The following is a 13,267-nucleotide window of genomic DNA, read 5'->3' as shown; positions in this document are numbered from 1 at the left end:
ATTGGAAAGATAAAGCTATCCTTACCTGAGAATGGGAAAGACATTTGGGAGTTCAGTTTTGTGTAAGTGACATTTGGAGTGTTTTTCAGACAATGAAGTTGAATAGACCATTGATAATATGAAATTTAGGAAAGAGGTACACCCATAGCACAAGTAAATATTTAGGTATTATTGTCCCTAGGATGAGTAGAGAATACCTTTGCTAGGAGTAGAAAATAAACTTAGGAGAAGTTCCCACCATTTTAAAACTGTTACTGACATGTTTCCTACTGGTTAGGTTGCATACCATGGCTGGGTATTATAAACTTAGTGGGAGGTGACAGTTTAAAATTGATCATGATACTCACTTTTCAGGCAGGTGCCCATTACTTTACATCATTTTAATGTAAGATGGATTCCAGTCTCCATGTATACTGTCTGTTGAATAATACTGCCTTGCTTCTACCCCAAGTTAGAGTCAATTATAAGTATGCAAGAAGGAAAATAACAAAACAACTTAATATAATGGTATTTGTTATCTCTCTTAGAAATAGAAATTGTTTATCTTTAGTTGTTCCAAGATGTAATCATTGCTGATGGATAAAGTGATTATGTTCTTTTTATTTTCTATCCATAAAAGATTCCGGTAGCGCCAGCGGTGCCTGCAGTTAGTTTAGTTCCACCAGCATTTCCTGTCTCAATGCCGGTTCCTCCTCCTGGATTCAGTCCAATCCCTCCACCACCTTTTCTGCGAGCGAGTTTCAACCCTTCACAGCCACCTCCTGGTAAGGAGTTTTCATCTTTTTATTTTATTTTATTTACTTGAGAGAGAGAAAGAACATGAGCAGTGGGGGGGGGGGGGGCAGTGGAAAAGGAGAGAAGCAGTCTCCCCACTGATCAGGGAGCCCAACATGGGCTCAATCCCAGGCCCCTGAGATGTTGGCCTGAGCTGAAGGCAGATGCTTAAGTGACTGGGCCACCCAGGCACCCCAGGAATTTTCATCTTATGTGTACTCTGCTTAGAATATCGTTCATTCATTCATTCATTCATTTAGAAAAAAATTTTTTTAAATTTATTTTCCTTAAGTAAACCCTACACCCAGTGTGGGGCTTGAACTCATAACACCAAGATCAAGTCACATGTTCTGTCGACTGAGCCAGCCAGGTGCTCCACAATATCATCCAAATTGTTATGTTTCCAGGTTAAGATGCTATAGAGCATCAGTTCTCAAATCTTAGCATACATAGAGATGACTTGGAGGGCATAGTAAAAACAAAGTGTGCTGGTCCTGGCCTCCTTTTGCTTCACTAACCTGAGGTGGGGCAAGACAGTTGTATTTCTGACAAGTTCCCAGGTGATGCAGATGGTTGAAGGACCAGCACTGACAGAGAAAAAAATGGAATCCTGTAAAAGCATTGAAATATTTTTAAAATAATTTAAAATTTATGTTGAATTTTTCTTAATCAGAATTCTCTGTGGTTATCACCCATTCATCAGGAAGTATGCATTAAATTTATATATAGACTATTCCTCCTAAAAATCATAGTTTTCATTTTGACATAAGAAATCTATCTAAAAATGCTGATTGAATTTGTAATACTTTTTTTGACCTTATAAATTTTTGATAAAAGCTCATTGAGTCAGCATTTCTAGTTTAGAAGCTATAGATTACTCAACACACATCAATTAAATATAAATAATAGCAATAGCTTATATAGCTTAGGGATGGAACTCTAAGTTTTAGACCATGGGAGGTTAGAAGAATGAGGGAGAGGCACAGGGATCAAATGATAGACATTGTTTTTCAAAGTTATATTTATCTTTCTTTGAACTTCATGAACTCTTCACATATTGTAAGAAAAGAAGTACTTTGATTTCTGTAATTTAAGTTTTTACCAATTGAACAGAATTCCTAAAAACTGTCAACATTATCTCAGAATGGTTGTAATTTATTTGTCTTAAAACAAAATTTTCACATTGTAATTAAATACACAATTTGAAATTGATGCAGAACTTTTTTTTTGATGCAGAACTTATTTTATCTTACATGTTAAAGATTGGAAAATTATTTTGTCAGATACGGAATCAATTAAAATGTGGGATCTGAATTAAAATTTTTCAGAAGATAATTCTTAAGATTAATTTTAGAAAGAGAGAAAGCTGGGGGAGGGGCAGAGGGAGTAGGGGAGAAAGACTCGGATACTGCACATGGAGTGCAAAACTGGACGTGGTGATTTTACAACCTTGAGATCATGATCTGAGCCAGAACCAGGGGTCGGGTGCTTTACTAACTCCACCACCCAGGCACTCTTTCAGAAGATCATTTTTAAAGGATTATTTCAAAAGCCATACCACATGGACTTTGTAAAGTCATTGCCTAGCATTCATTTGTTGAATTATCTTTATTTTCCCGTTATTTTTAGCCACTGGTTTGTTGTGGGGTTTTTTTGTTATTTTTCTTCAAAGTTTTATTTGGTGGGGGGGCAGTGAGCCCCGGGGAGGGGCAGAGGGAGAGAATCTTCAAGCAGACTCCCTGCAGAGCATGGAGCCTGACATGGGGCTTGGTCTTACAACCCATGAGAACATGACTTGCACCAAGACCAGAAGTCAGACACTTAACTGACTGAGCCATGCAGATGCCCCATTAGCGACTGTTTTTAAATTAAGTTTAATGGTAGCTCTGTATCTTAACAATGCAAGGAAACAGATTTATAGTTTGATCATTTGACATTTAAAATTATTAAACAATATTAAATTGAAGGTTTATTTCAGTGCTCAAAAAATAATATAGTAACATTCAAGGTTAATGAAAATATTTTGATCTAGTAAATAGCATATAAATCAAAGAAATACAATAGCACATTTTACAGATGACATTATTGCATATAGTGTTATCAACAGCATGACATATAGTACTTAACTCCCCATGCAATCATTGTGCCTAACATACAAAACAAGTTGCCTGGCTCATACTAAACTTTGATTTTATAGCATCATAGAGAGTGTGACAGGACTTACACACACAAGTAGATAAATAGGACATGATCATGATAAGGATCTCTGTGTTTCACTTAGGTAGTGTCTATAAAAGTGACTTTTTAGAAAAGATTTATTTATTTTAGAGAGAAGTATGCGTGTGAGTGTGGGGCAGAAGGAGAGGGTGAGAGAATCTTAAGCAGACTCCCTGCTGAGTGTGGAGCCAGATGCAGGGCTTGATCCCTCCACCCCAAGAACATGACCCCAGCCAAAATCAAGAGTCAGCTGCCCAACCAACTGAGCCACCCAGGCACCCCTAAAAGTGATTTTTTAGATGGAAAATATATTCACAAATGTAAGGTCATAGTAATGGAAGACTTTTTAAGAATGTAGAATTTCATTTATAGCTGTTGAAATCTTTGAGTTGAAAGAAGTAACTCTTCTGCTATTTTATTTTTGGTCTTTTTTTCCCCCATGTAGGTTTCATGCCACCTCCAGTTCCACCACCTGTTGTACCACCACCCGCCATTCCACCAGTAGTACCAACATGTGAGTTTTCTACTTGGGGAATTTTCTTTATTCATGGTAGTGTTAACCTATTGACTCTCATTCTTATGAATTACTACTTTTTTTATTATGAAAATTTTAGACAAATACTTTTTTTATTAAGTGATTTCAAAAAAATTAACATTATTATAGGACAGTCATTCTGTATTCAAATTTGCTATGTTGTCTCAAAATGGCATTTAAAATTGGTTTTAGTCACAATTCAAAGAGTCCCCAAAGAGTTGTGTGGTTGGTTTGTTTTGTGTATTAAATATCTTAGTACAGAGCAGTGTTGCTGAAACGTCCCTTTCTTTTTTCATCTTTTGTGTCTTTGATTTGTGAAGAAACAGTCACTTCTGTATGCAAGATTCCAAACAATCGATTTGGTTTTTTTCTTTGTGGCATCAGATTTATTCCTCTGTCTTCTGATTTTTCTGTACAGAGTAAGTTTTTTCTTACCAAAGGTTTGCTTAGAATGTGCTTCAACATTTTTAGCAACAATGTTTAACTGGCTGGGTGCTGTAGACTTGATAATTATGTTATATCAGGAGCCATGCAGTTTCTTCTTATCCCGCTTTCAGTGGTGTTAAGATGGATCAGAGCATTCAGTTAACAGAACCTGGTCATTAAAAAAGTTTCCCTTTGAATTTTCGTCTGATGGTTCTATCCATTGATCATTATTGCTTTTTAATCTACTTTCCATTAGTTGCAGAGTGCCAATCTTCTGAATTTTTTTATTTTTCCACATTTCTTACCTAGAATTTTTCTATTTAAAAAAACCTTTCTCTTATCAACTAGTAGTATTTAGTTATCTTGAGGTACATTTGTACAGGAGAACCATGGTAGATGCTAAGTTCTTATCTCTGCCATTTTTCAGTGTAATGAGTTTAATTCTATAGGTATTTCCAGTGATATCTGGTGACCGAAGGGGAAGAGGCTTTTTCTTATTTCTCTTCCTCTTTCTCGTCCTTTCTTCTTCATCTCTTTCTCCTTCATTTTCTTTAGTATTTATGGAGTAATAGAGTTTCACTTTAGAACAGTTGCATTCACTTTTCCTTTTGAAGTTGTTTATCTCTAGACAGCAGGACCTTTCATAGTTGTTTCTCTATCCTTTCGAGAGGACTACATCAGTTTTTGGAGAACTTAGTAGCTTTCTGTCCCAATATTGGTTCAAAGGACTTTATTGTAAGGACAGTGTGTGTAACAGAGAACTTACCTCTTGACAATATAATCCGTGTTCCTTGTAAACTCAGTCTCTACTTCCGCGTTCAGATGGGGTTAGGAGCCTTCTCTTTTATTATTTGGTTCATTAGGAAGAATTCTTTATTCTTCCTAAAAATTAGAAAAGATTTCAGAAGCCACTTCTGAATTCAGCATTCACAGAGATTCATCCTAGAGTTTATCTCCCAGTTATTTCTTTAGTTTATTCATTTTAGAAAATCTGGGATCAGTTGAATGGAGAAAGAGAAATACAGCCATGTGTCAGGTACTCTCCTAGGTGCTTCCACTGTCTTGTTTAATTCTCATAATTCCCATATATGATCTCGGATGGTTTTACTCCTATTTTATAGTTCTGTTATGTGCTAACAGTGTGTCCAGGTAAGTTGGAGTTAAATGTGAGGATAAAACAGTTCTTAAAATTCCCAAGTACATTCCCATGTCACATGTATTGTGACATAAACTGAACTAAAAATTCTGATGGTTTAATTGTGATTTTATATTCCTCTGGTTGTTTTTTAACAACTGGGTTTTCTACTCATTTCTTTAAAATGGAAGGGTTATACTTTTTTATTTGTAGTCCACTTTACCTCTTCTTCTTAATGTGGTGGGTTTCTAACCTCATTTGACAAGAAGTAGTGAATGTAAGGATCCTAGTACATTATAATTTCAGGGGATTTGAGTAGATTTGTATTATTGTATGTGTTTGTCAGTCTGCATGAATCATTTCTGTATATTCAGAATTTTGTGTAGTGACATTTTTGTAAATTATGATTTTTTTGTATTATTGGAATTTTTGTTGTAAGTCCTGGTCCTTATTTTACCAACATTTTTTATGAAAATATTTCCAAAAATTGTTGTTTTCCCTTATTTAAAAAAATAAAGGTCTCCAAATGTAATTTAGCCTCTTCTGATGACTTGTCGTTTTGAGCATCAGTTATTATATACTGTGCTAGGTAATAGATGCCAATAAATGAAACAAACTGTAAGAAGTTAGTTTTCACTATAAATAAAATAGAGGTATCAGAAGAGAATTCATGCATGTCATGGTAACTGAGTAGTCTTACCAGACAATTGGAGAGAGGGGACAGGAAGGCATTAAAACTTTGGCAAGACCATTGTTGGTCATGGTTAATATTTTTAACTTACTTAGCACATGAATTGCTTGCCTAATTAAATCTGAAATATATTTTCTCCCTCTTTAAACAGCTTTAGTGCAGCCACCATTATCCATGACTCCAGAAACTGTGAAAGATGTTGGATTTGGTGGTCTTGTTTTACCAGGTGGTTCTGTTGCCAGCAATCTTGCTACTTCCACTCTGCCAGCTGGAAATGTTTTTAATCCTCCAACTAAACAAGGAGAGCCTGAAGAAAAAGTACCTCATCTTATAGACCACCAGATTCCTTCTGGTGAAAATACCAGATCAGGTAAAACAAATAAATTCCCCAGAAATACATAGTTAAATCATAAGCACTGCCTCTCTATATTGGTGTTTAATTCTGAGATGAACTGTAACCACTGCACCAATATTGAAATGTTGCAGTGTTTAAAAAGAGATCACTATTTCCTAGAATTTCTCCTCAAAAAAAGTTGGCATTTTTGTTCAGGATAGCAATAGATTTTGGCACCTTTCTTTTTAGACCTGTACCCCTTCTTTTTTGCATCTATTGGGACTGCTTTAATGTGTTGTTATGAAAATACAACTGCAAGAAATATGTATGCTTAAAGATAAGAATGAAAGATAAGAATGATATATGAATAACTTCTACCCGATATTCTCCAACTAGGTCTAAAAGATAAATATATTTGAAAGTAGCATGTCCTCTTTCATGGCACCACTGTTAGTATATTAAAATTTGTGCTTTAGAAATATCTTTGTTGGGGTGCCTGAATGGCTTAGTGGGTTAAAGCCTCTGCCTTCGGTTCAGGTCATGATCCCAGGGTCCTGGGATCGAGCCCTGCATCGGGCACTCTGCTCAGCAGGGAGCCTGCTTCCTCCTCTCTCTCTCTGCCTGCTTCTCTGCCTACCTGTGATTTCTGTCTGTCAAATAAATAAATAAAATCTTAAAAAAAAAAAAAAAAAAAGAAATATCTTTGTTAAAGGTGGAGAATTACTATAATATCTGAAATTTTTCCTTAACTTTAAATGTTCCATGTAAAGATTTTTAGGTAACACCCCACTTATGTTTTAATATTTAAATTTTATAATGCATGGTATTAATAATTTTAACTTTTGCTTAATATCTAATGTGTCTTGATTCTTCTGGGATACAAGTCGTTGATTAACTCTAGGCTAACTAATTACAGCATTAGTAATTACAAATACAGTTTCCTTTTATACCAGAATGATTTTTTGTGTGTTATTTTTTCTCTTTCTGTTTTAGTGATTCCAAATGATATTCCAAGTAACCCTGCAATGTTAGGAGGACAGCCACCAAATGTGACAAGCAATTCTGGAATTCTGGGAGTCCAAAGACCAAATGTATCGAGTAATTCTGAAATTATTGGAATCCGGCCATCTAATGTTTCCAGTAGTTCTGGGATTATTGGAGCCCAGCCACCAAATATTCTAAATAACTCTGGAATTTTGGGACTACAGCCACCAACTGTGTCAAGTAGTTCTGGACTTTTGGGAGTGCTCCCCCCGAATATCCCTAATAATTCTGGACTTATAGGAGTACAGCCACCAAATGTTCCAAATGCTGCTGGACTTTTGGGAACACAACCACCAGCTGGGCCTCAAAACTTACCCCCTTTAAATCTCTCTAGTCAAAGGATGCCTGCAATGCCAATGTTAGACATTCGTCCAGGACTAATACCACAGACACCTGGACCAAGATTTCCTTTAATACAGCCTGGAATTCCACCCCAGCGGGGGATCCCTCCCCCATCAGTACTGGATTCACCTCTTCATCCGCCACCCCGTGGTCCTTTTCCTCCAGGAGATATTTTTAGTCAGCCAGAAAGACCTTTTCTAGTTCCTGGAAGACAAAGTGTAGACAATGTTACTAATCCAGAAAAAAGGATACCACTTGGGAATGATAACATTCAACAGGAAGGAGATAGAGATTACCGGTTTCCTCCCATTGAAGCCAGGGAAAGCATTAGTAGACCTCCCCCGGTGGATGTTAGGGAAGTTGTTGGACGGCCTATAGATCCAAGAGAAGGTCCTGGAAGGCCTCCATTAGATGGTAGGGATCATTTTGGAAGACCTCCAGTCGATATTAGAGAGAATCTTGTGAGGCCAGGCATAGATCATCTTGGTCGAAGAGACCACTTTGGCTTTAATCCAGAGAAGCCCTGGGGGCATAGAGATTTTGATGAGAGAGAACATCGGGTTCTACCTGTCTATGGTGGTCCAAAAGGCTTACATGAAGAAAGAGGTAGATTTCGATCTGGAAGCTATCGATTTGATCCTAGAAGTGGTCCTTGGAACAGAGGATTTGGACAAGAAGTTCACAGAGATTTTGATGACCGCAGAAGACCCTGGGAGAGGCAAAGGGATAGGGATGACAGAGATTTTGATTTCTGCAGAGAAATTAATGGAAACCGTCTTGGACGAGATAGAATTCAAAACACCTGGGTCCCCCCTCCTCATCCTCGGGTTTTTGATTTTTTTGAAGGGGCCACTTCTCAACGAAAAGGTGATAACGTGCCTCAGGTTAATGGTGAAAATACTGAGAGACATGCCCAGCCACCACCTTTACCAGTACAGAATGATCCTGAACTTTATGAAAAACTGACATCTTCAAGTGAAATAAACAAGGAGAAGAGTGACACAGTTGCTGATATAGAAAGTGAACCAGTGGTAGAAAGCACAGAAACTGAGGGGACATAATCATCACTCAGTAGGTAAAAGATACCTTTTGTAAAGTTGTCATCTCTCTGTAATAGATTAATGGCTGACTGGACCATAGTTGTTCACTTTTGTCTGCCAGAATTAAGTTAATCTGATGTTCATGTTCACCTTTCTCTTAAAATAATTGTACAACTGACTTGTATAGACATTGTTCTTAATATGAACATGGTAGGTAAACATTTTTTTATTTTTCTGATAAAATATAAATGTTGCCCCCAGATTCTTTTAACTTCAAGGAAATGAATAACAGCTTGTCAGAGACTTCCTATGGAAGAAAGAATTTTTTAGATACTACCATTAGGTTGGATATGGTAATAGATATATTTCGAAATAGCAAGTGGTGGTATATCTTATCCATATCTTTAGGCTGCTGCAGAATTTTAAGGTAATAGACAAAGCTGTGATATTTTATGCAAAGACTGGCTCTAGATATTTGAGGAGCACAATACAGAGATTTTAAAAAGTGATTTTGTAAAATCTACACTATGGTCTCTGTTTCTCCAAAGTAAGTGTTTGTGATTTGTTCCTCATACTGCAGTGAGTAAAAAAGAAAAAAGAAAAAAAAAAAGAAAACAACATAAATATTAAAGTACGTTTCATTGTTGGGTGAATTTTGTTTTTAGATGCCAATAAAACTTACTTGTTTGATAACAGTGTTCTAGGAATTGTATTTTTTTAATCTACAAATTCTTAAAACCCTGGATCATTAGCAGCATGTGCTTAGTAGTTGCAGAAGTTTTTTATTACTCTTAATAACAACAATGAAGAACTGTGTGGTGGAAAAACATGTACTTTGATATAAAAATCATGCAGTCTCATTAGTATGTATGTAATATCTGTATATATTTATTGTGTAAGTCATACATAGATTTTTCTGTTTCTCTGTGTGTCTTTATGTCCATACAGAGAAAAATAGTTGATAGTTTAGATAATAAAATATTTTTCAAGATCAGATAGAAAATTAGAGAAATTTGGCTAGTTGACAATGCTTGTAGTCAAAACTCTTAGCCTTTATGAAGGTAAAAGAAGAATGATTGTAAAGAAATGCATTGGCCGTTTGGCAGTTCTGTTTTAATGTAGTTAGGCATGAAGCCAGAGTTAGCATGGAGCCAAAATTCACATGAATGCTTGCATTGCTTTGTTTCACATTATATCTGCTATTCTGCATAGATAGTGCTAGTACTAAAGTACTTACTGGTCACTTGCCTGAAGTGAATTTCTTAATTGCAAAGAATGTATACAGGTGTTGGTGGATTTAAAAATATTATATATATCAGGAACAAAGCGTCCACCGTGTGTCTTGTAGGCTCTGGGTAATACTGTTAAGATTAGCCTCCAAGGTAAACTGAGTAGCAGAAAAATTGGGGATTGGTTTTCTATTTATTTATTTATTTTTGCTTTTAATTTTCATTTATTTGCTGTTTGTTTTTCCTTTGGGTTTTACATATATATACATATATATAAAACCATTGGTGTTTTTTTGGTTCCTAATGAAGACTTTTATTTGGTCCTATGAATAGACATTTTTGTTCCCTGTGCATTCCCAACTATTCATCTTTTGCTCTGTTTCTCTAAAATTCTTAAGCTACGTTTGTCAAGCCTGCCCAGAGTAATGATAGAACACACCAGCTGTTTAAAATTGGATTGCTTTTGCTTACCTCTTGATGATGTAAAGAGCTGTAAGAGCTTTATGGATGGTTCCTGGCCAAAAAATCAAGTCATTTCTTCTTATAGGTTCTGAACAGAAATAGTACATTATTTGTTTTGTTACATGAAAAAGTGGGTACAAGTGGAAATTGGGTGTTTATTTCTATGGTAATTCAGTCCAGTAATTTGAATTGGTTTCAGTCTTTTCCTTAGGAAAACAGGAAAAACTGTGATCTTGGTACAAAGTATTAATGTTCAGGAATGATTAGCTTTGTCCTTAAGGAGCTTGTATTGACTGGGATTTCAAACTACTTTAGTTGCATTTACCATTATTAAAATTAAGTGACATTCACTTGGATTAAGTAGCAATAAAAATGTAAGACTTTTTAATGACCTTTGATCCCAAGTTTTTTATCACTGTTGGGCCTTCATGTGCAAACTTGAAAACAAAATATATCCAAGTATTGCACTGCTTTGAAGATTCTGGTGGTAAAAGTTAACCTAATCAGTTGTCAGTACTGTAGAATCCCATCTTGGGAGTGTGTGACACTGAAAATAGTTGAAAAAAATTATGTGTACTTGTTCTCACTTAGTTCTTATTTTGTAGTATAGTATTTAAGTGAAAGGATATTATTCATCCTCATACTGAATTTCCAAAGTTGATATTTACATTCACCATTTTTTAAAACAATGGAGAGAAGTTAATTATCTTTAAGTTCTACACAAGACCGATCATGTTTTTAATGCTTTTGATCCCAGTACAGTCACTAGAATGCTAGCCATTAGAAATATGCAAGGAGTAACCTAACCACTTCAATAAAATTGTTCGACGTGCTGCAGGCAGTATCTCCATTAGCCACCAAATTAATAATGTTTTGATTTGTGATATGTTAGAGAATGATATGACTCTTTGAGATATTCGTATAGTTTTAGTAGATACTACTTTTTAAATTTTTTTTTCTTTAAACATTTCATTAAACATTGGCTTCTATATATAGCATAAATATAATACACTTCGATCATTTATATTGCAGTTAGAAATTCCTTTTATAGCATAGCAATCAGTATTTGTAGCATATTACAGGTGGAACGCCAGGTTTATTTCAATACATGGGATGGACAAATGCTTAAAATTGGAAAATGGAATAGTATAAAATTACTTGCTTTTAAACTCTGAAAATGACCTCATATAATATTTAATTGATAAAATTTGTTCATTATTTAAGCTCCTATGTTCTTAGTAGAGTTTCTTTTGTCCTGATAATTTAGTTGCTTCATTAAATTTATTGGCCATTTTCAGACATATAAAAGATTAGTTTATGGAGATACACATTTAAGGTTTTTTTGTGGGGTGGGTCAGTTTTGCTACATTTAAAAAGAAAAAGTTACCTCTTTTAATTTGAAAAAGTATTTTTTTATAAACACCGTAGTTCGTCAGATCTAAGGTGCCATTGATTGTGAGAAGCACCATTCAGTAATAAAAAATGTTTCCAGCATGACATGCCAATGATTTTAAGACCCATTCTAATTCAGAAATGTCAAAATGTAAAGTGTCTTAGAATCAAAGAAATACGGTATTCATTATGAATTTTATATACATAATTCCTTATTCAGTGATTTAAAGAACATTTTGGTGTTTTTTGTCATTGTATATATTTTAGATGGGCACAACTTTAAAGAAAAAAATTTTAATATTAAAAATAATTTTGCTATACCTTATGTGCCTTTATTATCGTTACTTTATTGGGTGCTATATTAATAAAATGTCTAAGGGCTTTTAACTCCTTCAGTGAAAGAAAACATTAACATTTTTTTCTTTAAATATTTTACATGATGTAGAAGAGAAGCAAGTACCTTCATATTCATTTTTAAGATAGGCAAAATTAAAAACTAAATATTTGTAAATAGTCATAAATACTGCAGTGTGGCAGAGAATTATAAATGTTTCCTTAATTGAGGATGCTGTGGTTTTATATAAAACATCTTTTAAACTGTAAGTTTTAGGCACTATAATTTTTGTTTTCCACTTCTGAAGAAAAAAAGACTATTACTTTTTAATGAGAGATTTAAAAACTTGCTAAACCTTGGTTTAGCAAAACTTTCTGAAACTAGAATTCAAAATTAATGGCCCACATTGTTTTCTTGGGGAGGGATTACTTTAAATAGGGGCATACATATGGAAAGCAATTTTAAATACTCTATGTCTGTGATTCTCAGCCAAGAAATATATAACAGAATCACCTGTTGGAGCGATTTGAAAATATCAGGAGGTGGGGGAATGTCGCCACAGATGAAGACAGAATCCCCTGGGGAGATACATATTTTTATACACGTGTACATACATAAACACACCCCTGCCTGGGTGTATATATACTTTTTAGATTCCCACATACCACCACTTCAGATAATTTAAAACATGTAAATACTTAATATACCGTGTACCAAGAGTCTTTAAAGAAATTTTTAAGTAAAATACTTTGGTGATCCAAAAATTACGTTTAGTGTTTCAGTAAAGTGAAATTACTTAATTTGTGGCAGTTGGCGTTTGGAGTATGAATAAAAAATAGGAAGTCATTACCACAGATGTTTTAAACTCATTAAGGCATTTAGCATAAATCTAAAAATGAATTAAAGCAAAGGGATGGAAGGAAGCATATGAGATGGTTTTATAGGAAGTATTTTTGATTCAAGTGAAACTTTGTTATAGGATACCTTAAAGAAAAATTGACTCGATATCATGGAATTAAATGCTTTGATTATAGAAAGGGCCCTTTTGGGACAAAATTGTGAGCATTAAATTTATCAAGGACTAGTAATGTTACTAGTAGGACGACTTAGGTGTGGGTTGCACATCAAAAACTAAAGCAGATCAGTGGTTTATTTTGCATGAGCTTTGCTCATTTTTCTTCCCTTCTGCTTAAATGTCCCCTCTTTCAGGGTGGTCTTCTTATTCTGTATGAACACTTGAATTACTCAGACTTGTTCTAGTCACACTATAGAACGAATATTCTAATTTGTGAACCATACGTAATAAGTCAAG

General features: G+C 34.8%; 1 protein-coding gene across 1 annotated transcript in view; it reads left to right on the top strand.

The window, feature by feature from the left end:
- The window catches only part of SCAF8 (SR-related CTD associated factor 8), a gene marked incomplete at its 5' end in the record, with an annotated part of 87,773 nt that extends 78,544 nt beyond the window's left edge, over window positions 1–9,229 (top strand). Inside the window, 4 exon segments of the mRNA XM_080805713.1 lie at window positions 620–764; window positions 3,437–3,505; window positions 5,930–6,148; window positions 7,106–9,229. Coding sequence (XP_080661839.1) covers window positions 620–764; window positions 3,437–3,505; window positions 5,930–6,148; window positions 7,106–8,559 — 1,887 coding nt within the window. The 3' untranslated portion in view covers window positions 8,560–9,229.
- Between the last annotated feature and the right edge of the window lie 4,038 nt (window positions 9,230–13,267).

Source organism: Martes martes (assembly GCF_963455335.1).
Source record: "Martes martes genome assembly, chromosome: 6".
NCBI lineage: Eukaryota > Metazoa > Chordata > Mammalia > Carnivora > Mustelidae > Martes > Martes martes.
Note: the sequence above shows the minus strand (reverse complement) of the source record. Positions and strands in the feature narration are given on the sequence as shown.